The sequence below is a fragment of the Podarcis liolepis genome, assembly GCF_965112155.1.
Source record: "Podarcis liolepis genome assembly, chromosome: 8".
In the NCBI taxonomy this organism is placed as follows: Eukaryota; Metazoa; Chordata; class Lepidosauria; order Squamata; family Lacertidae; genus Podarcis; species Podarcis liolepis.
The window spans coordinates 86,625,979-86,652,636 of record NC_139560.1 but is presented as its reverse complement, the minus strand read 5'-3'; the positions used below and the strand labels follow the sequence as shown (position 1 = coordinate 86,652,636).

Sequence of the window (26,658 nt, the reverse complement as noted above, 5' to 3'; positions counted from 1 at the left end):
GGCGGCTTGCGAGCGGCCTGGCGTAGCTGTCTTCCTCCCTCCCTCCCTCCTCTTCCTCCCCCCCATAGGCCGCCCTTGACTTTGGGCCTCCGAGGCCTCGCCTTTGTCTCTCCTGCCGGGGTTGAGGGGCAGCGGCGGGGAGGGCGCCGTCGCCTTGTACCCGGCGCGCCCGGTAGCCGCCTTCTCGGGGCGGGAGAGCGGCCTTCGGAGCCGCCTTCCTTCAACCCCGCTGCCCGCTGCTGGGGCTTGAGCGCCGAAGGGGCGCGAAGGAGGCCGCGGCGCTTGCGGGGTCTTCGGACTGGGCTCGGTCCCTTTGCTGGCCCTGAGGAGGGTCCCTCGCTTCCCGAGGCTGGGCGTTTATTTGAAGGGGCCTCTGGGTTCGCCCGGCATCGGCACCGCTAGAAACCAGGTAAAAACTTCCTCGAAACCCAGAGGAAGAGACCCGTGGCTCCCTTTGCCAGCCTAGTGGGGGCACAAACCAAGTAAGACTCGCTTTGGGGTAAAATCTTCAAGCTGGCAGAGGCACCGGCTCCTCTAAAATCAGATTTGAGCCCCCAGCTCAATAAAATAGGGAAGTATGTAAAGCCCGTACTTAGAAAAGAACGCGGGAGCGGCCTATTTTTCCTTTGCTCAAATTATTTTTCATCTCTCATTCTTGGTGGGCAGGTACTTTCCCCCGTACGTTATCAGTAACTGTTACTTAGATAAATTAAACTTACATATGGAAAGTAGGAAAGAAAGTATTCTGTCCTGAGAAGACCGTATCTGTGCAGGCCTGGATTTATTTATTTTTGTTTTTATTTTTGGTGGATGAGGAACGCCTGCCTGTCATTCAGAGCAGAAACTCCCAAAGGGTTGTGAGATAAAGGCTTCTGTGAATATCCCTGCATGACTTGGCTGTGTTCGCCCCCTTTCAGTCAGTGTCCTCTGGACAAGTAGTTTTTTCTGCGTCTATATCCACAGAATGCAATTCAGTCAGTCTTGACATGGACACAGCAAAATTGCATGATTAACAATCTTCTACTTATCTGCATGAGAATTAATTGGGTTATCTGCATTTTTCAGTTTTTTTCTTCTACTAATCAGATGATGGTCAGAGCAGTGATTTCTAGAAACAAGGTGAAAGCTTCTCTTGGAGCACAGAATTCATAGCTAAGGGGAAACCTTTTTACATATTAGAGTGAAACATGTTTCCAATATTAATTCAGATACCTGCTTCAGCCGTCAAAAGTCTAAAAATATTGATCTTGCATTTTGGCAGGTTTCCCCCTTTATGCTAGAGAGGGGTGAGAATGCAGCTTGCAGTGTATAGACCAGTGAGCAAGCTTTGGGAAAGATGGCCTGAGCTCAGTGGCTAAACTGCTGACAATTTGGAAGTGCTATCAGCAGGTAGAAGTGAAATTGCTGGTGGCTGGCAAGCCCAGGGATACTTCATGAGAGACAGTACGTTCTGCTTCCAAAGTTTCCCAGGTCTCTTTTCCTATATGCATATAGGAAAAAGTGTTACTCTGAATGCTATATGCACGTGCATTGAAGAGTGTAACTTTCTTCTGTTCATATTATTACTAAATTGGAAATCAAAGTGTGGGTTACTTATATCACCACTCAAGGCTTTAAAATTATGGAATAGACTAGCATAGCGATGAGGGGCAGTGATAGAAACAGTGGTTTGGAACATGAAATGCTTTGTTGTTTCCAGATCTATTACGTTTTCTTCTAAGGACATCTAGAATGCTGATTACAGATGTACAGTATTCAACAAACAGTAGTATCTTTACATCTGCCATATCATGGCAACAGTTCACATGAATTTTTACAATGAAGTGTTCATATTCCTAGATCCTCTCATGCCCCCCTTTTTATCCATATTTCTAAAAGAGTGCAGGTGCTTCATATGTGGTAGTTGTCCTAATGTGTCCTTGTTTTTGTGAACACGTGTTGCAATGAAATATGTGTATTATCCCTTTCAGTTTCCATATGCCCTAGAAAAATGTTCCAGAAAAAATGCTCACATTTTGTGACATTGCAAGCAGTATAGGGCGTATTTCACCCAAAGTAACTAACTATAAACATATTTTCTATCTGTTTAACATCAACAATAAAAATGGGTTTTTGGATAACTAAAATGCCTCCACAAGAGCCCTGACATCATCTTCAAACGCTTTTTATGCACTTGGATTTGGTCGTGACTGTGTATGTCTTTCTTCACACTTTGATGCTGTACATCCTTGAGTTCTTCTAGCATTCTTGCAGTGTAGCTGCCATTCAACGTCTAAGGATTGATGGATCTTCAACCAGTCTGACCGCTTCTCTCCACAGAAGGCTGAGAATGTTTGCTTTCCCTTTTGTTTTGTGAATTTTCCAGCATTAGATGCCAGTGAACATCTGAATGCTTTTTTAAAAAAGGGTTTTATTAAATATTTTCATTGGTTACAAAATTACGTACATCATCTCAGTCTTCAGATCATAATGTACTTTCTACAGATTAGTCATATTTGATGTGAGACTTTAATGTTGTATGCAGTATAAGGTTGGGGGAAGAGAGGGGGTAGTAAACTTGCATTCTTTTACATAGTATATGTGTGAGGTTTCTGTGTCAGCTTTGTGTGGGTAGGTTATCTTTATTCATTTATTGGTTTTCACTGGCATTGAGAGAGGTTGGGGGGGCCCAGGGCACGGATGGTTGCCTTCAGTTGGCTGCAGTGAGTTTTGTTTGCATGTATGGGGGGCGCACGGAGAGGAATTGTTGGGTAAAGTTAGCCATATTGATTTGTATGCTGTCAGTGAGTTCTTCTTGTTGCCTTGTTGGGCTGTGTGTGTAATAAAGGGGAGCCACACCGGGCTGAAGGTGTCCTCTTTTATTTGTCCCCAGGTAAATTTCAGTTTGTTGGTTAGCTTTTCTAGTAAGGCTGATTTCCATACAGTTTGGTACCAGTGGTTCATGTTCAGATCCTTCTCTAGAAGACATTTTGCTTTCCCCATATTTAGGTACTTCCTTAATTCATATAGCTGCCCCATGGCTGAAGTACTCTAGGAAGCCAGTGTGGTGCAATGTTAAAAACTGGGGTGGAAAAGCTATTTGCCACATGGCTTCTGGAACCTGGATTACAGGTGCAAAAACCGAATGGCTAGTTGCCTTTCCCCCTCCTTCAGTGCAATGACACTTTCTATTTCTTTTTTCATAGAGAATTTATTTGGTTCTTTTTGCAATTTGTGGTACTTGGAGGATTGTAACCAGCCATAGCAAAACAGGTCATATAGAGAGCACAGTGTAACTTAAATTTAGGCATGTATAGGAAGTAATACCCAGTGAATTTCATGGCTGAGTGGGGATTTGAACTCTGCTCTCCCAGGTCCTATTCTTCCAGACACTCTAACCATTACACCACACTGAATCTCGCTGGGGAAAACCTTTTTCTTTCAGTTTGCAAAACCACAGCTTCTGTGATAGGTGGAGCTACCAGTGAGGGACATTGCCTCATTCTGTCCATTCATGCCTATACAGCGTGATTACCATTATTTTCAAGGTTCTAAGGTTTTTATTTCTGTCAAGAAAAGTAGTTCCCTTAAATGGTGCAGGAACACTCATTCAAATCTTTAAAAAATAATAATAAGGTGATGCACCACCATTTCTAAAAATAAATAAATCCTGCATTATGATACCCTTTAAGACAGGCGCGTCCAACTCCCAAGAGTCTGTGATCTGTGAGCTTTTGGGGAGGGGGCAGAGTTGTTGAGCTTTTTTTAGGGAGGGAAAACTCCGATGCTAACAATACAACTGAGAACTAACAATAGATGCAACGGAGGAGGGCGGGGCGGATAATTTTCTCCTACAGTTTTTTAAAACACAGGATTAAAAAGCATCCCTGTGGATCTATCTGTCGATCATGGTCAACCGGTTGGACACTGCTGCTTTAAGAGATGTGGTGACCACAATTGCACACAGTATTCTGAGTTCAGCTGCCATGTCCTCCTTTTTTCCAGTTCTGTTTTCAATCCTTTCCCTAATGATCCCTAAAATATAATTCCTCCATTTTACTGCTGCCACAACCTTGGCCAGCGTCTTAATTGAGCTATCCACTCAAGATCCCTTAGATCTTGGTTCTTGGTCAGTCACCATCAGCTCAGACCACAATAGCATATATGTAGTATTAGGATATTTTGACCCAGCATATTTCACTTTACACTTTAACACTGAATCAGATTTATCATTTTAATGCTCATTCACCCCTTTTGGAGTGCTTCACAGCAACTTTTAGTTAAAAACTACCCTGAACAACTTGGTGTCATCAGCAAAGGGCTAGAAAGATGCTCTGTCTCATGCTGCAGACATGGGTTCAAAAAGCAGACAACACACATCCAGTAAATCTCACTCACTATCACAAATGGGCAGGACCGAAAGTAAGAACTAGACCAGAATGGTTATCTTATGTATTTCAAGATATGAGAATATTTATTCTATTTACACTTCTCCCTCCATACCAAACACACCATTAGATACACAAAATCAAACTTCAGAATGGGCAGGTACACAGGAAGGGGACTGCTTTCCCCACCCATTCCTCATTCTTGTAGCTAAATTGTAGATGACTTTCAGTAGATTTTCTTATTGTAGTATTTTCATATGAATTCATATGAATTTGCATGTTCCAAAAGTGGCAATATTGGCCACTGGAAAGGTGAGATCTTGACCAGTTCAGAGGTACAGTATACAGTCGTATCTTGGTTTTCAAACAGCTTAGTTCTCGAATGTTTTGGCTCCCAAACACCACAAACCTGGAAGTGACTGTTCTATTTTGCGAGCTATTTTTGGAAGCCAAACTTCCAATGCGGCTTCCGATTGAGTGCAGGAAGCTCCTGCAGCCAATCAGAAGCCGCACCTTGGTTGTTGAATGTTTTCGGAAGTCGAATAGGCTTCCGGAACGGATTCTGTTCGAGAGCCAAGGTTCGACTGTAGTATTGTGATAGTCGTCTAGTTATCCTAACACTTTGCACAACTAAGCATTGCACCACCACCTTCCATGCTTTTATCTATGTGAGGTGTGCTACATTAGAGATGCCTGATTCAGTGAAATAGTTGGCTGATTCTGCTGAGCTGCTATTGTAGTGAAGATACCACTGTATAAGTCTAGGCAGATGGAGATCACACACAGGATTGCCCATCTTAGAGGAGAGACAAAACACACTATTTATAGGAAATGTTGTGTCCAAAATGAGAACTTGAAGACAAATTCTCTTACTTGTTTTGTATCATGTAGCATCAACCCAATGTAAATTGGACATGGTGTGTCATGGTTGATTCTATGTCTGACAGACTGGGTTTCAGTTTGAATTCACCTGTCCGTGTGGTTAATCTCCCAAGAGCTGAACTAATGTCAGTATTGAAGATACAATTAGTTGACAGGGTTGATTCTTAATTTTAAGGCACTCAATTTTATTGCCTGTTTAGGAAGGCAGTTAATATAACTGAAAGAGTCTCCTCTTGACATTCTATTAATGTTCCATCAAGATTTGATTTTTTAAAGCATACTTCTATGCAACACATAGAAGGCAAACTGCATCATCACCACTCAGTGTTCGATATTAGCCAGGAGCCAGGTGTGTTTTGTGACTGGGAATTGTCTGATTGTGAGCAATTTGAGAAGTCTTGTCGCCATGTATGCAACTGAGATACAGTGTTAAAATTGCTGGTGCTGTGGGCGCAGGAGGAGAAATGCCTCCCTGCCCGACTCTAGAGTAGGAAAGATTGCTGCTGCCTTCTGCGTGCCGCTTTGCCACCCCACCCCAAACATGTAAGTTCAAATCTAGCACAATACTTTAAATAGCATATATTATATCTATATCTATACATGCCGGTATTTGTAAATACTATTTTTTCAAATGACTTAAGATTTTCACCCTTATTGCAGGAGCTGAGTCCTATTTACGTTTGTGGTGTCCAATTAAGAATTGCTTTTAAAAATGTGATATTAACAATGTGTCACTTATATGAACTGTGTATTATTTCATGTCTTTCGAAAAAATAAATAGAAAGTGCAACTGAAGTGGACAGGGAGGGGAATTGTGACTAGACATTCTGTAAGCTAGGTAACTAATGGCTCCTTAAACCGAGGTTACAGTTGCCAAAATGGAAAGTCTTGTTTTTCAAATGTACTGGTTATGATTGATTATCAGTTAAACATCTGGCTAGGTCAGATGACAACCTTGAGCTACATTAAGAACTTTGAGAACTTAAAGAAGAAAAGTTACTTTATCCAGGGACAGTCTATGTGTATTTTCTTAATGGTGACGCAGATCATTCATAGCATAAGAGTATTCTTCACAACTGTGAGCAGGGCAGTGGGGTGGGGTAAGTGAAGACAAACTACAACAAATAACTATAATGTTCACTGTTCCTGCTCAGGCGGCACAGAAATAGCATTTTGGTTCCTGAAATTCATTCTGATTTCAGATAAAATATATCTGAAAGAATTTTACAGGATGATATTTGTGGGTAAAAACAGTCAAGATCTAATGATCCCCAGATGATGGAGATGTCAGATGCTACCCAGGCATCTTCACTTAGTCGCAAGTGGCTAATACTCAGATGCAAAATGCACCTGGCTAATTTTAAATACAGTCGTACCTTGGTTTTTGAACAGCTTAGTTCTTGAACGTTTTGGCTCCCAAACACCGCAGACCTGGAAGTGACTGTTCTGGTTTGCAAACTATTTTTGGAAGGCAAACGTCCAACGTGACTTCCAATTGAGTGCAGGAAACTCCTGCCACCGGTCGGAAGCCGTGCCTTGGTTTTTGAAACCAACTCTCTTGTTTTCCATAATAATGATGGTGATGATAAAAAATAATATTTATACCCCACCCTTCTGGCTGGGTTTCCCCAGGCACATTTCTGCTCTCTTAGATGCGGCACTCACACAACCATTATTTTGTGTTAATGCCATGCCCCCACTATAGCTGCCATTTTGTGTTATGCCAAATACCTCAGAGCCATCATATTTTGACAGGCACCCATAGTACTTTCTCAAAATTCCAAATGTGCCCACTGGTCCAAAAGGGTTGGCAACCCCTGCTGTGGCCACTTCTATTTCCTTTCTTTAACAGCAAGAGAATATCTGATGTGACAAATTTCATTAATGTTGCCCAAAGGGCACAAAATAAAGGTAGAATTGATGTCAAGAATACATTACGTTTTGGGTCTGAAGGTGAAGGCAGTGCAAAAATACCCTTGAAACAATATATAATACTTCTGATCTAGCTCATTTAATAGATCTATCAGTATCCTAGCTTGTAAAGCAATGCAAGATAGAAAATATGAAATAGGGAAGACAAAACAACTTCTTAGTCTAGTTTAAATCCATCAGTTAATTTCATTGGACCTCTAGAGTAATGTTTGAAAAATAGCATAAAATGGGAATTAATTATATATTTATTGTTATTATTTGTTTAAACCATTTACATTTTAATTTATGCCAGGGCAGGATACATCATTAGATCTCAAAAGTGAGGCTTGCAAAGTTTCCCCATCTTTTTATGACCCACTTCTTGGATTTGGCTAAATTATTTCTCATTTGTCCTTTAATAATTACTCAAGATGTTTAATCTTTCCATGAGAAAAATGCCAATTCTGAGAAAGGACCAATAAACAAGATTTATTATTTGGATTTGTTGGTATGATAAGTTTCTGGAATATAGTAAAAATGCTAGTTGATAGAACAAAATGCTTTAATATTTTTTAGTTTAAGGCTGTTTACATAAGACTATACACTTACTGTTATCTTAATTGTTAGGCTAGGAGTAACACATGATTCCTGTAGCGAAGATACATATAGTAACTTGCTTCAACAGTATCACCAGTTGGAACAGGAGATGGGTCAAGTTGCTGAAACATGGCTTGAATATCAGAAAAGAATAGATGATTATGTTGATGAACAGGTAAGCAACTAATATATATTTATATATATATATATATAATCTTAATCAGAAAGTTCAGGTGTTAAAACAAATTGTATACAGGTATATGTAAAGAGATGCAGATAATTGTTAACACTGTGTATAGGTGTACTATATTAATATGTTTGTATATGTGCACAAATCATTTTATTTTAGTCATTTGCCTTATATATATTTGCTTTTGAAGAAGATGACAGGGAGTAAGGAAAGCCAGCAACTGGCTTCCAAAAAACTGGAGGAATTGGAGATGCAAGTTATCACTTTGTGGCTTGGGGTTGAAACTTTTCTGCTATCAACTGTTCTCATGAAGTGTTAAGTGAAAGTTGTCTTTGTGGCACAGGGAATATTTGTACATGTAGTTTTTGCTGGGTAGCCATGCAGGTATATTATTGCTCCCAGATTAGCAGGACTTTCTACATGTAATAAAACTGCACCTTAAAATTTTTATAGTGGCAGCACACTTACTCTTTGTGTTGCCCGCCATGGTTGCTGCAGACAGCAGCATCTTGTAGAACTGTGATGTATAATACACCCCCCCTGCCTTTTTACATGTGTATGGAAAGTTTGTTTGTGTTACCATGAAGCATTTTCTATGAAAAAGTTGATAATGAGAGTTTTACACATATATGACTCTTGAGATTGTGTTTTAAAGGTGTGTGTGTGTGTGTGTGTGTGTGTGTGTGTTTAGCTTTGTTTATTAACCGCCCTATTCTTTTATGGAAAAGGCCCTTAGGAAGCCCTGTTTAGGCCAGTGCGTATTGAGCATTAATAAAAAAATGCATTGCTTTTCAACATCTTTGAAACTGTTTCCCCTACACGTTCTTTCTGTTGGATTCTTTGTTTATCACATGTGCTGTAATAGGAAATGACAGATCTGAGATGGATTAAAGCATTTTTGTTTTTAATTTGTACACTTATTTTTACCAAATTAATTTAAGTGTTAAATACTGTGTTTTAATAATCGGTACATGATACCTGTATTGAGTCTTCAGTATTGTGTGATAAATAGAACTTTTAAATAAAATACTTTTGAAATTCCAGAAACACTGAATTACTCACAAATTTTTGAATCTGAGAAAGAAGTGTTACAGGTGTGTAAATAAAATAAATACCTGAACTTCACAGTTGACCTAGGTCTCATTTGCAAAAAGAACAAGTTGCAAGATGTTTTTTAGCTATTGAATTAAGTTTAATATACTAGTGGAGTATATTACACCAGAACCAATAAAGAAGAGAGCTAGTATGGTTAGAATGCTAGACTAAGGTGCAAGAGACACAACTTCAAAATCCATGTAATTTCTATTCGGTTAGGCTAAAATCAACAGCAATATGGAATGTTCTCTGAGATTTTATAGTCCAGAATTCTTTCCAAAGAGCTCTTAAAATATTCTAGTAAGATTTGTTTGAGCTAAGAGCATATAGGGCTAAGCTACTCATGATGGGATGGATCTGTCTCAGGCATTTGACTTACCGTAGATTCCGGCATATAAGACAACTTTTTAACCCCGGAAAATGCTCTAAAAAGTTGGGGGTCATCTTATACGCCGGGTATGGGTTCAGTGGGCGGTGAGCTCCGCGCTGGGAGGAAGCTGCCTGGTGATGTGGCCCAGGAATGCTAAGCTGGCTTCACTGGGCGGCTTCCTCCTCGCGCGGAGCCCGCTGCCCACTGCCGCTGCCCAGCGAAGCTGCCGCGTATAAGACTGGGCGTATAAGTCAACCCCCAAATTGGCAGCTGCCAATTGGGGTTGTCTTATACGCCCAGTCGCCTAATACGCCGGAATCTATGGTAGATTCAGACCCATTTTGAACATCCTTCAATATCTTCTAGCTTCACAGTATCCACAGCAATTCATTTATATTGTGTTAAAGTTCAGAAATACAGGTTTTTAAATACTTCATTAAAATGTTTAAAGCATGCATTTTTCATAGTTTCCTCAAACAGATCTTTTATGTATGCATACTGTAAATACCTCAAATTATAGTAGCAATTTGACATTAACATAAAGCTGTTATCTTTTAGTGAATAAGTTCGGATAGTTTCAGAGAAGCTTAAAAAGACTAATAACAAAAGTTTTTATGTGGATTTAAGCTATTTTGAAGGATACAGAGCTCTGCAAAACACTTCTGGTCTAAAGCTTTATGACCTGAATAAGGTTATGATAAGAATACAGAGTCAGGCCATTGGCCTATTTATCTCTTTACTGTCTCTATACCAGCGGTGGGTAGTCTCTAGCCTGCAGGCCTCTTTATTATCAATTTATTTAGTAGATTTATATCTCCCTTTCCAGTCAGAGTCCTCAAAGTGGAACAGTGTTTATAAAGCACAACAGATACACCAAGAATCACATGCTCATAAAACAACTATCAGTCCTACTGAAGCAGAAGTTGGCATCAGGTGTTCCTTCCTATAGGACAGATGGTGTCCATTGGCCTGGGGTTGTTGAGAGGAGAGAGTACTCTGACTGGAGCAGGCCCTGACATTGTCTTTGACCACCTGCCTCCCTATCTTCTTCCCTCCCACTGGGCAGGTGGTTCTTGTGAGGGGCCGGGGGGGGGGCGAATTCAGCCCATCAAGCCTCCCCATGAAGTTGTTTTGCCCAAGTCATGCCTGCCGGTAGCCGTATGAAGTTGGGTAGAGAACAGATAAAGCAGCAACTGTAAAAAGCATGGGCTCCAAATGGAAGAATCAGGAATGCATGACTCTGATTTTTCTTTTGTACTTGTGATTTGAATTTTGTGCTTTTTGATTCAGGTGCCTTATTTTCTCTCTCTTTTCACAATGGCAGAAAAAGGTGCCATGTTATAACTTCAGTTTGCAGCTTCAGATGAAGAATTGGGAGTGATGCACTCCTGGTACATATTTTTAGCCACAGATTTAAGTTACAGTCACCTGACGCTATATGCAGTTGGGTCATTGCCAAGTGGGTGGCCACCTGTCAAAGTGGCCCATATGGGGTTGCCCACTTGTGCTCTACACTGACTGGCACAAGAGTCTGGAGATGCTGCGTATTGAACCTAGGATCTTAAGGTTTAATTTATATATTGCTAACAGGATATCAATTCCAGACAGCTTACAAAACCACAGATTTTAAAATGTCATATAATCAGCATTCATATATCTATTAGCTTCATTGTTCAGATGTGGACTAAGAAGTGGAGGGTTTTTGACATTCCTTTTGCTTAAAAACATGTGTCAGAATGATCTCCGCTTTCCCCAATCCCAACATTCCCCAGTGTGATAGATTGGCAGTTTCCTTGAATACTGCTTTCATTCTGCTGGTGAATTTCCTCAGAATATTCAAGCCCAAGCCTGAAGAGAGAGGGGGTTTTAATGGATTGAGGGATGGGGTAGTTACTGCCACTGACTTCCCTTCAGCCAAGGAAAATAACAATGCGGATGGTTCTGTGGCTCAGGGTTCAGCGAGCAAGAAGCAATAATTTAGTGGGTGTATGTTGGATTTGTTAGGATGTGTACCATGCTGTGCTACTTCTGAGCCCAAGCCATCCACTTTGATCTTATAAAACACTGTTTATATTTTATTATAAGTGTTCTATCTAATTGTGCTAGCCATGTAATTGTTTGTATAGGATATTTGTTGCCAGCTTTTCAATTTTAAGTTTAGCCTTGTGTGAGCCTGAAAGCAGGTTTCTACATTAGAAAAGGTAGGAACCAGCTCAATGCAATGTAATTCAATAGATCACCTGCATTTTTTCTGCATCTACGTACCATAACCTCTGTTGATACAAATCTTATGGCTTTAAGCTGCTATATTATTCAATAATCGGGATATAAGCATGTATGTTCTGAGTTGGGTAAAGTAGAAATCAAGCAGTGTTAATCAGTGAACTTAGCTTAATTTTGTTCCAGGTGACAGTGAGAACAAAAGAACCCTTTCTGAAAGAAGACTGGGAAGCTTTTAGGAAGAGGCATTTCATAGAACAGGTAAAATTATATACTTCCATCTAACACAGCTCAATTCAATGCATGTTTACTCAGAAGTAAATTTCACTGTGTTTGGTGAATCTTGCTTCTAGGATTGCTGTCATAATTGTATATAAAGAATTGGAAGAGCCTTTCTGTGCTTTTCAGCAATATTAATTTTTCTTCAAGTCTGCATATTGTATGTGTAATCTTCAAACAGCCACCACTGAAAGGGTACTTAGAGCATAACTGTCCTCCTTAATTTGTATTTGCATTATTTTAAATAAACTGAAAATGCACAGATTCCCATTAACCTATTACAGTGGTACCTTGGGTTAAGTACTTGATTTGTTCCGGAGGTCCATTCTTAACCTGAAACTGAAACCTGAAGCACCACTTTAGCTAATGGGGCCTTCCACTGCTGCCGTGCCGCTGGAGCATGATTTCTGTTCTCATCCTGAAGCAAAGTTCTTAACCCGAGGTACTATTTCTGGGTTAGCAGAGTCTGTAACCTGAAGCATCTGTAACCCGAGGTACCGCTGTAATACGCTTTATAATGAATTAAATAGGTCAATACTAAGTTCCTTCCATATGTTTGAGGTTCTGTTACTTTGGTTAAGATTTTGTTAACTGCTTACGTGTTTCTACTCAAATATCTGCAAATACATTACAGTGTTCAGCACATAGGGCTGGCAAGCCATTGGAGCCTGAAGACTTACTTTTCTTAAGATTCAGAATTGTCTCAATTTCCAGTACAGTGATACCTTGGGTTAAGAACTTAATTCGTTCCGGAGGTCCATTCTTAACCTGAAACTGTTCTTAACCTGAGACACCACTTTAGCTACTGGGGCCTCCCGCTGTCGCTGTGCCCTGCTGCACGATTTCTGTTCTCATCCTGAAGCAAAGTTCTTAACCTGAGGTACTATTTCTGGGTTAGTGGAGTCTGTAACCTGAAGCGTCTGTAACCCAAGATACCACTGTTCAGTAACAGATTCACTTAAATGAGTTGTATCCTCTGACAAAAACTTCAGAATGGTCATCTGACTTGTAACTTGACAACAGAGAGCCCTCAGGTGGGTTCTCCCAATAAGCAAAATTCCTAATGATACTTCTCACATTTCTATTGAATCTGAATCCATAATTACTAGCCTCAAATTAAATTAATTTTTTGCTTAGGATACTGAAGTAATTCATTTAAAGATAACAGTTTGGCAAGCATTGTTTTCTTAACAAACAAAAATGAGAAATGCACGTTGTGGTCCAGTGAGTCTTTTTCCCCATTTGCTGTTGTAGCCCTTTTTGATCATCCTCTTGTAATGCTACTTTTTGTTTTTCCTCTTGTATTTTCCATCTTATTTCTTCCATAACTGAATCTGTTTCAGTCTCCTCATAGATTGCAGTCCTCAGCATACATTTCCAGAAAAAGGCTTCATTTGAGCAGAGTAGGACTTGCTTCTGAGTAGACTTGCTTAGGACTGGGCATTCATCACCTGTGGAGATGAATATCCTCTCAGAACGGCTTACTACCACCCCAGTCTATAATCTGTATCTCTTGCTCATTAACCACCCCAACTGTCATTTGTGTGTCAAATCACCATCATATTATAGACCTCCTTGGTGCCAGGTAGTGCTATTCTTTATTCAGTCCTTTAACCACATAAGAAAGCAGTGATTGATTGAAGTTATTGTTTTGTAGTGCTTTCAGAAGTCATCTGGTCTGTGATAAGCTGCATCAGAAGTATTGAACTGTAATCCTTACTCTTCAATGTTAAATCTTTTCTCTTGATCCAAAATCTCAATAGGTGGTGAAATAGTTATGGGAGTATGGCATCAATTCATTAAGATGTTATACTGCATTTTTCACAAAACATGGAGAGAAAGTTGCCCAAACATGCAAATCTCCAAAGAGATGAAGAAAAAACATTCCATTTTCACAAAACCACAGGAATCACTTGTCACAAACCTTTCTAAGTGCCTTAACAGTATGGATTTATCATATTTGTTCATCAAATTAATAACAGGGCACAAAGCAACTGATAAGGGAGCTGGTGAATCTGAGTGCACGGCCCTTTGCCCCCTTTTTTTCTTTCAAATGTACTGTAAAGGATTCTCCCAATTAGATCTCCAGGGATTTTCTGTTAAAAATCTTTTTTCTTTGTCTTCTCACATCCTAAAGCAAATGGAAACATCACTTACAAGCAAGTTTCTTAAATCTATCAGCATCTACTGCTCAGCAATTTTCTTTAGCATTCAGGGAGAGAACCCTGGTTGGCATCCTAGCGGCCTTTCCAGAATTCATAATAATGGGGTGTTTTTTGTTTTACTGTCACAAAAGGAATTGCATGCGCTTTGTGCAATCAGACATTTGTCCTCATGTTCTTTGATGCTCTTTGATGAGGTTGAAAGCTCTCCTTTGTAAAACAACAACAACACACCCAAACAAAACCAAGCTGGTGAAACAGGTACAAAAGTAGGCACATTCTGATGTAATGACTTGAGCCCACCATTCTGTTATTGAAATGAAGTTAGTAAATGCTTTAGCCTGCTTACTGCAAGAACATAGACTTCTAGTCAAAACACCAGGGCTCAGCTAAACTGCTTAACTTCCATGATCTTCAGATTGTAAACGAATACATGTGGAGTTCAGTTTTGATTCCTGAATGAAATTCCTGCATTTTCAGAAAGTTGCTGTGGAATTACACCAACCAGCTTGCATAGTTATGAATACAAAGGACAGAAAGCCTCAGTGGACAGTAGTAGGTCAAAGCCTCTTTTTTTGCTTCTTGAAAGAAACGTAAGAATTTTTTGTAAACCATCCAGTACCTCGCTTTGTCTTCAACTGAACACCTTCTTCAGTTGCCTTGCAGAACTCTTCATACCTGACAAGAATTTCATGTGGTACTGAAGAGTGTTCACTCAGTACATTGAGTGTACTCAATGCATCAAGAAAAGCTGCCAGTTCTCTGAAAACCATATCAGGTATGGGGGTCTCTGCTCTGTGAGTAACTTTCTGAAATGCAAGATTTCAAGCTGACAGGATTTGGTGCCAATGTTTGCATCAGCTGAAATACATATTTGGAATAAATTATTTCAGTGCTCCTGCAACCTGTATTCTAGTTTCCATGATTGCATGGATCTTCTATGTTCTTCAAGATAAATCTGCAAAGCTTTAAGGCTATTTGGATATGAAATTCTGTAAGGTGGATGAAAATTACATGTATATCAAAATGCATGGGTGCATTTTGCATCGCAAAGCCACATGACTTTTATAGGTCTGATCACACCCACCTGTAGTGTACCTTTAATTTGTAATTGTTACTGTCTGAGAGGTTTTCTTTACTCACAGTGATTCAGTAAGCCTGGTGTGGCTGGATATTTGAACAAAGAATAAACCACAACATTAAAATGCAATACAATTAAAATTCAACAATAAAAATGGTAAAATGCAGCCTAAAAGCTTTCTAGAAGCAGAAAAATGAAACCAATTAGTTCATTTTAAAAGACGTTTAAAATATTTTTGGCTCATTTTGTCCCTGGCAAGCTGGGAACGTAAGACCTATCTGCCTAGTTGGGATTGAAAGTTTGTTTGGTGCTTGAACCCAGTTTTGTTGCCAATGCTCAGAACAGTTTTCAGTCATGTTCCTGAAGATGAACAAAAGGCTGCTTATGTGAAATGACATATAATTGAGGATACCCACATAAAATATTGTCAGACTTCATATTTTTATGTTAAATTACCTCATCAGTTGGTTTCCACCATATACCTTCTGACAAACAGAATATATTTTAGAGTGAAGGCAACTTTTAAATAATTACATTGGCGTCCATATTTTATGTATTACAACACATTTCTTCACAAAGGGACCAAACTTCCAGCCATTTGTGTTATAATGTATAATGGTATACTTATACCCTAGGGACACTTAATATGAAGTAAGTGCTATTGAACTCAGTGACTGGGTAGTAGATGCCTGCCTTGTTGCTTCACAATAAAAGTATGTTTCATTTACAAAAGCCCATCTGCTGCTGTGGTTGGGAAAATAGGTGTCATAGGTGGACAAAACGTATGGGTTGTTCTGTTCTTGAGGAAGCTAAACCCTGGACTCTAAAAGTGATTCTGAACTCTCAGATTTTAAGCTTCTATCATTATCTTAATCTAGTCCTGTAATTGGTTGTTTTTACCAGACCCTCTTTGGTATCTTTTTATGCTAATTTTTAAAATTCATTTTCAATAACAATCTTCCAATTAATGACAGATTAAATCAAATCAATCCAAATTACAATAATAACAATACCACCATTTATATATTTCAATTATTAATTTTTTTGGGGGGGGGACTTCCCATGTTCCAGATGTCTAGAGATAATCGTCCTTATTCTCAGTCTAATTAGTCATTGTTCCTGTGGTTCACATCTTCTGTAGCAAAGTTTTTGTATTGTTAACACACAGGAGGCATTTTTTTATTCATCTTATTCTCTGTCCAATTATTTTGGTGTTCAGTCCTCTTATCTCTCCTTTGTTCATCAAGTTCTCATTAAAGGCACCGGGCTTTGTTCCAAAAATAGAGTTTATAAATGGCAAGTCAACAAGTTCTCTCTGACGTCTCTTAATGAGCTGGTGTCCGTATATGTCTGTACAGTGGTACCTCGGGTTAAGAACTTAATTCGTTCTGGAGGTCCATTCTTAACCTGAAACTGTTCTTAACCTGAAGCACCACTTTAGCTGATGGGGCCTCCTGCTGCCGCTGTGCCACCACCGCATGATTTCTGTTCTCATCCTGAAGTAAAGTTCTTAACCTGAGGTACTATTTCTGGGTTAGCGGAATCTGTAACCTGAAGTGTCTGTAACCTGAAGGGTCTGTAACCTGAGGTGCCACTGTATATAATGCTGTATTGTAGGGCATGCTTCCCGGCTGTATATTATGTGAGAATTATTTAAATTCCTCCAAGAATAAAAGGACCTCCCCCCCCCCCAGCTCCTCCGGGCCCTAGAAGAGTTGGCCAGGATCCAGCGCTCTCCATCCTTCTGTCCACAATTTCTGTCCACAATCTTGTATAAAAATAATCCATACAAGCAGATGTATTTTAGAATGAAGTACACCCCAAGTTCAAAGGAGCTCTTTTCCATTAGAATTCCCCCCTTTTTTTGTAACTGTGCAATAATGATCGCCATTTTCTTTCCATCTTCAGCCTGAGCCACCATATCTGATCTTATTTTGCCAGCTCTAATTCTAATTAGAGTTCTCCATTGACGGCTGTGCATCATGCATTCAATTAAAATTTTCACCTCTTGTGTTCCGTTCAAGTAATTAAATTCTTTCTGGATGAGCTTCGCCAAATTGTGATGTAATATAACAAGTATGGAAAGAGCGGTTGCTCACCTCCTTAGTCCACGTTTCAAGATGAGAGTCCGTTTAAAGTCCAAAGTTCAGCATTCAACGACTGCATAATTTGACAGTTTTTTCCTTTAATCTCCTCCATCTGGAACATTCTTGTTTTTTGTCCAAATCTTCTTATTTTAGAAAACCGGTGTCTCCTGCATGCGGGAGTGGCTCTGGAGAGTGCCAGCCATACCGTGCTCTTAGACCCAGCGTCCCTGTCGCTCGCACCTTGATGCAAGCCAACAGATCACAGACAATTTGTGGGTCTGTGAGACAGTCCTCCCTCACCTTGGAGAATCTGCCAGGGCTAATTAACCTCATATCAGCCCTGAATTACTGGCACGGCTTGGGTCATTCATGTGGGAGGCAGCCATTTCCCGCAGCAGGAAACCAGAAGTCCGGGTATCTTTAAGTAGAAGGATTCTGGCATCACCTCACATGGGCACTAGAGGGCTACAAAGCTTGTGTTGTATTTAATGTTACATGCGGCTCTAGAAACATTCTGCTTTATCAGGGGCATGGCAGATATTATTGTCGTGATTAGATCATTGTTTACACGAGCAAAAAGGGCTGCTCTTGAGACTGATTAGATTGCCCTCATAGTCCCTTCCAGCTGTACAATCTTATGATTAGATTGGTCCACTTCTAAAAAAAATGTATTGAGCAGATATGACAACTTCATGATGGACAGCAAGCACAGGACTGAATTTCTTAGCACCTGATTTCCAAAACTAGGAAGGTCACAGCTGTTGTGATAATATCCTGAATTGAACTGTTTGCTGTTGATTCCTCTGACCGGCAGCCCTGATGGAGTCGGGGATCAATGCTTGACTTGCAAAACTGTTGGCTCAAACTCTGCATTTCTGATACTGTGTGACCACACTGTATGTTGTCTGGCAGACATGTAGAACAGTGGATTATCAGAGACTATTGATTCCTAAATGCCATTAGCAGAAAAGGGTGACACCCATTTTCGGTACGTACACTAGTGGCCAAAATTGTGGAAACATTTTGGAGAAAGTGTATTTCCGAGGTTTGATGGCTCATAACGCGACCTCTTTTTTTTGGGGGGGGGGAGTAATACCATAAAATTATATATCAATGGAAAGACGATTTAATGAAGAATGTAATGCAACAAAGTCTGTTTAATTATCTGTACTCTATCAAAAGTTATAGCCAAATAACCAGAAAAAGGAGTGTTTAAAGAGCCAATCAGGTGTCATCTTATTTTGGCAATGATGGGTCATAACACTTTTTTTTTTTTTTTAGTAATGCCATAAAATTACATATCAATGGAAAAAAAATTTAATGAAGAATGTAATGAAGAATGTAATGCACGTTTTCCAAAAGATTTCCACAATTTTGGCCACTACTGTATCTCTTCTCTGTCTGCTTCATGTAGTGAAAAAAGCTTGAATTGATATGAATTAAGAATTTCAGAGCTTTGGCCTCTGTACAGTTTAACTAAAAACAACCTATATACAGCTACAATATTGAGTTTTATTTAGTGTTTGTTTAATATGAGAGCAGCCTTTTAAACATGTCCACAATAGTTAGTGGGCCACAACTTTTTTTAATAGCCTCTTTGCCCATACATGTGTGGAATGGAGATATAGATATAGATAGAAATGGGGGATTCTATTGAAGAAGTATCATTTTATATACTCTATAGCAGTGTTTTTCAACCACTGTTCCGCGGCACACTAGTGTGCCGCGAGATGTTGCCTGGTGTGCCGTGAGATGTTGCCTGGAGGGAGGCGGGCGAGTCGGGCGGCGAGAGGCGGGGCGGCGGCGGCGAGGAGAGGCCGCCCAGCGCGGGGCTCTCGCCGTCTGCCTGCCTGGCTGCCTGCGAGCTCGGCGGGCAGCGCCTCCGTCCGCAGCGCCCGCCTCGCGGCTCTCATTCCCTGCCCCTGCCAAAGCTCACCCAGCCAAGCCGCGCTCTCCTTCCTGCCTCGCTTTGCTGCCTCCTCCCCCCCCCCAAAGCTTGGAGGTTCCCCGGCAAGGGGGAGGGAAAAACTTAGACTTTCGTGCGTCCCTCCCGGCGTGACGCTGCGCACTGACGTCACGGGGCTGTAATGGTGGTGTGCCTCGAGATTTTTTTCATCAAACAAGTGTGCCTTTGCCCAAAAAAGGTTGGGAAACACTGCTCTATAGATCTCCTCCTTCAATAGTATCCCTTTTGCTGTAGCCATTCATGGATTAGAGGATTAAGAAAAAGTATGAATGATGGTCTCCTAAAAATATTTTTGTCATGAGTTAACTTCGGAGAAACAATTCTCTTTTCCTCCTACCTTCCCTGACCCAATAAAATACCCCCAAAGAAACAAACAAACAAACCAAAAAGAACTAACATACTTAGACTGACACATACAGCCTAATCCTGTATTTACTCAGGAGAAATTCTGTTGTGCATACTGGGACTTATTCTCAGGTAAATGTGCCTAGGACCTCAACTACATATGCTTGGAAATTAGCTCCTTTGATCTCAGACTTAGTTCCAAGTAAAGTGTCAGTCTCTTTCTTAGTAAGAGATCAGCAGCTGCACCTTCTTTTAAATACAAATAACGGCTTGCCTAACAAATTCAAACATATCAGTTTCAGGACATGCAGAATGTAAACAATCTAGTACAAGTAATCAAGTGGACAATTTTAGAGGCACAATTGACTACAAAATGCAGCTGCAATATAGCGTTGTTTATGAAACATGCCAAATTGAACATATTATTCAGTTATGCATTGGTACTGAATCCTTACTAAGTGCTGAACTGAACATGTGTAATGGATTTTGATTTTTTTAAAAGCAGGCTCATATTTCACCTAACTGCAGACATGAGTCATGATTAGTCCTTGTTACCTGAGGACAATTTCTACAGTACTTGCCCCAGGTGACCAGGAGAGTAGTAATTTGCAAGCCTCAGAAAGAGGCATTAGTACAGTTACTTGATGGAGTGTGTATATTATCAGATTGTGCTTTATCAGGTTATTAATTTCATTTTGAATTTATGGTTTTAAAATGATTTTTTGTCAACAGCAATTGAAATGTTACTGAAAATTGCTCACAGTTTTTATATATCCTTGCTAATTCTAGTTAAATGGCAGTAAAGCAATATCTGGAGAAAATAACTTCACAGACACAATGAGACATCTGTTGTCATCAAGACTGAATATTTCTGACTGTCCTAATTGCAATTTCAGGCACAGGTGAGTAGATAATATTTAATAGCTATAGTAGTAAAATATTATTTCATAATAAAATCTTAACTGAGAGCTTTCCAAGTTGTGTGTCGCGACACATTAGACTGTTGGCTGCAGTGTGTAGGTGTGTTGCGTGAACGCTCCCCACACTCCTTCCGGTGCTGGAAAGGGGTTAGTTTAACCTCTGGTTTGCTAGTAAAACTGAATTAATGTGTTGCAAAATGATTCATGTCTAAAAGGTGTGTCACCAACATGAAAAGTTTGGAAAGCTCTGTCTTAACCCTTTGGTGAACCAGTTCCATCTTCCACAAAGGTCTGCCTTTGCCTCTGCACTGGAACAGCTAGTCACCATATCTGTGCTGCAGCTCTGTCTCTGGCCTTGCTTCATGTCGCCTGTGGGAAACGCTGCTTTTGGACTCTGTCCTGGCTTTTTGGACTCTGTCCAAACTTCTCACAGGAAAAATTTCCCACTGGTTGTTTTATGTGTGAATATTTAATTGAATGAAATTGAACAAAATATTGGTGTTGATAATATTCTATTTTGAATTCATGAACAGATGTACTTGTGATGACTGCAGCCTTTCGCATATTCTGATGTGTGGAATCATGGATTCACCAGCTACAGACGATGTCCATAGTAACCAGCTTCCCCTTCAAATTGATTCTGCTCCCGATTATCTCTCTCAAATGCACTTACGAAGTATATCATCAGGAAGCTCAGGGTCTAGTTCCAGTTCTCCTTTTACTGACCAGCAGATAGACAGACAAAGACTCATCCTTGCAGATAATAGCTCTGGATCACCTTTGTAAGTGTGGCCTTGTTGTTCTTTTGATCATAGTAAAATGTGAAATTTTGAGAACAGAATCTTAACAGTAGTGAAAAGAATTTCTTTGTGTGCAGTGTATTTTCTGGGTCCTTACTGCTTTTCCAGTGGCAGTTCCATGTGCTGGTGTTGAAGAGGGTGAGCAGCACTTGGTACAGGGCATAGAATGCAAGTTAGAAGACAAAGAAGATGAGACCCTGCTGTAAATATAGAAGCACTTGCACATACACTTGAGGTTCTTGTGGACCCCAGCTTTAGAAATACTGTATATTTTTAAACTTGTGATGATAATAATAGCACCTTTATTGTCAATGTACAACCTGTGTACAATGAAATTAACCAAGCCTCCCCCTCCCACAAACACTCAATCTCATCTGTGTGCTTGTCGCACAACACACCAACCCCGAAAGTCAGTTGCACTATATTATTTTCCATTCAGCAGCCTAACAGCCCATGGATAGAAACTGTTTTTTAGTCTGTTGGTAAGACTGATTATACTTCTAGATCTCCTGCCCGAGGGTAAAAGATTAAAGAGGTGCTGGCTGGGGTGTGAATCGTCCCTGAGAATTTTTCTCACTCTCCTAAGGCAACGATCCCTTGTGACGTCATCTAGCGGGCTCAGGGGACAGCCCATGATATCATGTACTGTGTTCACCACCCTTTGTAAAGACTTTCTGTCCGTGGTTGTCAAGCCAACCGACACTGTGATACAATATGAGAGGACACTTTCTATTGTGGACTGGTAGAAGGAGATCATCAGTTGTTGTTTAACGTTGTTCTTTTGCAAGACCTTGCTTTACCTACTTAGCATGCACAAAAAACCCCACTTTTCTTCACAGTAATACTGAAAATGAAGATATTTCAGCAGTATCAGAAAAACCTGATATTTATTGTATTAATCACTACGATAATGCTGAGGCTGTCAGAAACATGAATGGGATCCACAGACTGTTAACTGATGGAGTCAAAAACATGGCATTAAAGGCTGAGGTACTGTAATTTTGAAATACATTTTATACATCTATTATTTACATTTATATACCACTGTTCATCTTGTGGGGTCCCAGGGTGGTGGACACATATAGCAGAATCATAAAGCAATTCAGATGTAATTTAAAATCATATTCACCCTGAACTATTTATCAGTCTCCCCAGCAGAGTAGTAACACTAGTAGCAGTTCATCAGTAGCAGATGCTGAAGAAGCAGATGAAGAGAATGGTGGTAATTTACCAAGGGCTCAAGAAGGGGATTTAATGCTTGGAACTAATGTGCGAAGGAAGGATGAAGCGAAAACAGACAGTTCTTTGTCATCATACTCTATTCAGCAGGTAAAACACATTTAGTTCTTAAGAGTAATGCATATGAACCCTGAAACAATGTTCTTCTGGATTTCTTTTTAGTTAGCAATGATAAATTGTTCAAAAAAGAGAGAAATCACAGCAGTACTAATAAATAATATCACATTACAAAATAGTGAAATGCTGCACATAGCTGTATATTTATAATTCAATTTGATATTTTCACCCATAGTTAGCAATCACTCATTTTCTGGCTCCTCCACCCCTGTTCCCACTCCAGACTTTGAGTGTTTTAAATCATTGTGGTAGTCAGACATATGAAATTTAGCCCGTTCCTTTTTAATAGAACTGCAACTAGGAATCTGGCTAGATAAAATATGATCCTATGGTGTCTGGTTTTTGAGCAGAAAGACCAGCCTGTCCTCTACCCCGCTGTCCCTCCAAATCCCCTTTGTTCCCCAACCACTTCACTATGGACATGGACAACTACATATACTGCACTACAGGGTGTGTTCCAGGGTTTCCACAGCTGGCTGTCAATATCAACATCTGTGCTCCCCCAGTTCCTCCTTTGAACTGTCCTAATGTAGTTGCAGAAGGATTTCTTTTCATATATTATAGCAGACCAATCTCTGGTTTTGATGTAATCATAATCCATGCACCCTTAATATTTGCCTTTCTATTTCTTACACCCTCTTGAAGTTTTTGTACAATCATTATCCATGTAGTGTTAGAGTTATAATAGGGTTGTGCTGATATGACTGTATCACACCAGTACTATTTCATCTGGACTGGCTGTCATTTTGTTTCTTGGCCTGTTTAAAGTGTTGTATTAACATTTAAAACCTAAAAGAGCTTACAACCTGTTACTTGGAAGGTTCACTTCCTCCTGTATATACCTCTTTGGACCTTTGGATCTTCCTCAGAGCACATTCTTGTTGGTTGAGAAAGAAAAAGTAGGTAAAATAAAAAGAGAATTCCTGGATGCCTAGAACCAGGTTTGGCAAGAGAACCACAGCAGAGCATTAAAAACACAAAATGTGTGGCACTGTAAAGTTTGGAAATTTAGGCTGTTAGACCATTAAAACATCCCCATCTAAGTTGCTTCCAAAATTCCCCACCTCCCTTAGCATAGAAAGAGATCGCACATTAGTAAGTTTAAACTTTTATAAGTTTAAAATGCTTTACTTACAAATTTTTCAAAGATCAGATTCATGTGCTTTTTCATACAGCACTTAGAAAAGACAGACAGTAAAACTCAGGTTCCAAAGTGGTAAATGTTTCTAAATTATTTGTATAGAAACACTAAGATAGCTCCTTAAGCCATGTGATCTTGGCTTGGAGCAACTAGTCCAGACCTCCTTCCTGGTAGAGTTCACATGGTAGAATGTGAGAAAGTGGGAGAAAAAAGAGCTTGACCACCCTTCTTCCCAAGGTAAGCAGGAGTGACCTCACTAAGCCTGGCAGAACAGCTTACTCTTATGGTCTTAAGCTCTTCATGCATTCATTAGACTTAAGCATGTTGGTTATGTGAGACTGATTATCCCACACTTTCTTGGACATCCCCACCCAGTAAGGGGAAGCAACTAGACAGAAGTTTAGAAGTAAAGGTTGTCTAGTTGCACCAACATCCTCTACTCCCCCCACCTGATGTTATTGATATCTAGAAGAATTAATGCTGTAAAGCTCAAGAATGGAATTCCAAGCCTATGTTATTTAATACTAGTAACGCCTTAGGTTTCAATCCTAAATTAATGGGAGGGCCATTGAACTCAATGGGAGATACTTCAGGGTAAGCATTGGACCATAGCATTCATGTAATTTTCAGGTAAGGAAGTGGACTGCCAGGCTCTGAAAGTAAGATGTATTTCAAGTGCTAGAAGGTGTAAGCAGGGCTTTTTTTCTAGATAAAGTGGTGACGGAACAGTTTTGGTGCGTTCCGGCTGAAAAAAGCACCCTGGTACAAGTCAGTACATGAATACATTGGACACACAGCTTATAACAGAAACAATTAAGGTGGTTTTAAGCTTGTTATTGTTAAGCTTATTGTATTTTATATATTTGAGAGGTGTCATTATTGTCATTTTCTTAAACAATAGATTGCATCTAAGATAATTGTTTCCAAAAAATAAAAGAAATGTTTCTCTAATTTTGCTGTGTGGTTTACATTGTGTGCCCTCCTTTCATTTATAGCAGATTGATCAAGAACCAGCTTGTTGTGAGTGCCATGTCTGTAAACAGGAAATCTCAGGCCCCTCTTCTTCAGACACTGAAGTGAAATGTCTTCCTGCTGGGCATCAATTTAGGATGCCAGAAAAACCTGCCCATCCTGCTCTTCATCTTTATCCTCATATCCATGGACAAATACCACTTCATACTATTCCTCACTTACCTCCTCCACTAATCCATCCTTCTTTATACACTGCTTCCCCCTTTGCACAAAATAAGGTAAGTCTGTCAAAGTGGCAATCTTCCGGGTTCCAGAATATTTCATGCATCTGTTAAAAATAATTTGCCAGTTCAGAGGTTTTCAACCTTTACTGAGTCCACAGCTCCATTGACCAACTACATTCATTCTGTGGCAGCCCTGTGGGGCTCAGGAGCCCAGTTATGTGATCACTTGCCTGTAGAGCTGGCAGCCTCTCATCTTTTTTCAAACACACTCCCTTGTGGAGTCTTCCTTCAGCCGCCTCCTCCCTCTGGGCAGCCACTGCTGCTGCCTCTGGTCTCTGAGCCTCTGCCACCCCGAAAGAGTGGTGCCTCCTCACACCGCCCCACAGGGACCTGGGAAAAAGATGCTCCCAGACTTGGTGGCCCAACGGAGACTGGCCAAAGTTGAACATGAGGACAGCACCTTAGCATGGGAGGCAACAGTGGACACTACTGGGCCAGCATAGCGGAAAGCTTCCCCTTCAGCACCGAGCACTCAACTCCCACAGACCTTGCACACAGCAAGCACAAGAAAGGTCAGTGCAGTGCCTGCCTGGCCTCCCACTCCTGGCCTGTCCACTCCAAAGAAAGGGCTGTCGGACTGGGTGAGTGGGCTTCCTCTCCCGCCTGCTTGCTTACTCCAAGGCTGCCTCAGCTCCTGGTAACCAGTACCCCCTGGCCAGCCCCAGAGACATGTTTTTCCAGGGAAGCCTGTAGCCAGGACTGCTGCAACAAAGAGCTGTGCAAGACAGAGGCCAGTGTTGCCTGCAGCATCCCCAACCATCTTTCAAGGTACGCCCGGGTGCCGCGACACACTGGTTGAAAACTACTGTGCTAAGTCTTTGAACTGGTGTTATCAAATGTCACTACCAAGGAAACAGTAGCCATTAGATGATAAATTGTCAGTTTTACAAAAATTTGGTACTTGAAGTTTTTTAATCCCAGAGATACATTCAGCTATGAATGAATAACTAAAACATTAAGAAATTAATAAAACATTAGTTTTATATTAAGGTTACCATTACTATTTAAGAGTGCTACAATTATATTTTCCTTACAAAATATTCTTTAAAAAATGCATTCACGCCTGCATATACAATACAATACACACATGTAGCCAACTGAAAATCATATAGAAAGATGGGGAAAGTAGGTGATCCTTTTGTCTGTGAGAACATTGCGATCCTGGGGATATCCCATCATTGATCATTCCTTGCTCTCTCTAGCCCAGGTGCATGTGTGTCACTAACATTTTCATGCCACGTTTCACATTTCCAAAAGCACCATGGATATCAGTCACAAAGCAGCTGCCATATCTAAAAGAGCAGAAAAAGATACATAGCCACAAAAAGCATGGGTGTGCCCCCATTTTTTAAAAAGGCACCTACAGCAGCCATTACTGTTATTTGCCATAGAAATAAGAGCTTTCTATCTCCTCTGTTCAGCATTAGCCTTCCGTTAAGTGTGGGTATGTTCAATGTATGAGAGGCCAAGTCGGTTCAAAGAGGAAGTGAGTAAGAAGAGCAAACAGTCTCTCATGCATTGTGGATTTTTAAGGGCTGGACCTTCTGTGGGCACCATAAGAGGTACAGTGGGCACACTGGGTCCTGCAGGCACCACATTGGTGACCACTGTGCTAGGCTATTTGAATGGAACA

The 26,658-nt window shown here is 40.3% G+C and overlaps 1 protein-coding gene across 11 annotated transcripts in view; it reads left to right on the top strand.

Annotated features, from left to right (window-relative positions):
* FAM193A (family with sequence similarity 193 member A) overlaps positions 1-26,658 on the top strand; it is a 49,123-nt gene that overhangs the window by 488 nt on the left and 21,977 nt on the right. For 2 of the 11 annotated variants that reach the window (XM_083519095.1, XM_083519092.1), the window contains exons 2-8: positions 7,788-7,932; positions 11,819-11,893; positions 20,342-20,454; positions 21,006-21,254; positions 22,112-22,262; positions 22,419-22,601; positions 24,765-25,019. In XM_083519095.1, coding sequence (XP_083375221.1) covers positions 7,867-7,932; positions 11,819-11,893; positions 20,342-20,454; positions 21,006-21,254; positions 22,112-22,262; positions 22,419-22,601; positions 24,765-25,019 — 1,092 coding nt within the window. In that variant the 5' untranslated portion in view covers positions 7,788-7,866. Of the gene's footprint in view, positions 1-271; positions 6,350-7,787; positions 7,933-11,802; positions 11,894-14,728; positions 14,852-20,341; positions 20,455-21,005; positions 21,255-22,111; positions 22,263-22,418; positions 22,602-24,764; positions 25,020-26,658 lie in introns of those variants that run through there. The other 9 variants (XM_083519097.1, XM_083519094.1, XM_083519090.1 and 6 more) reach the window with 9 other exon arrangements.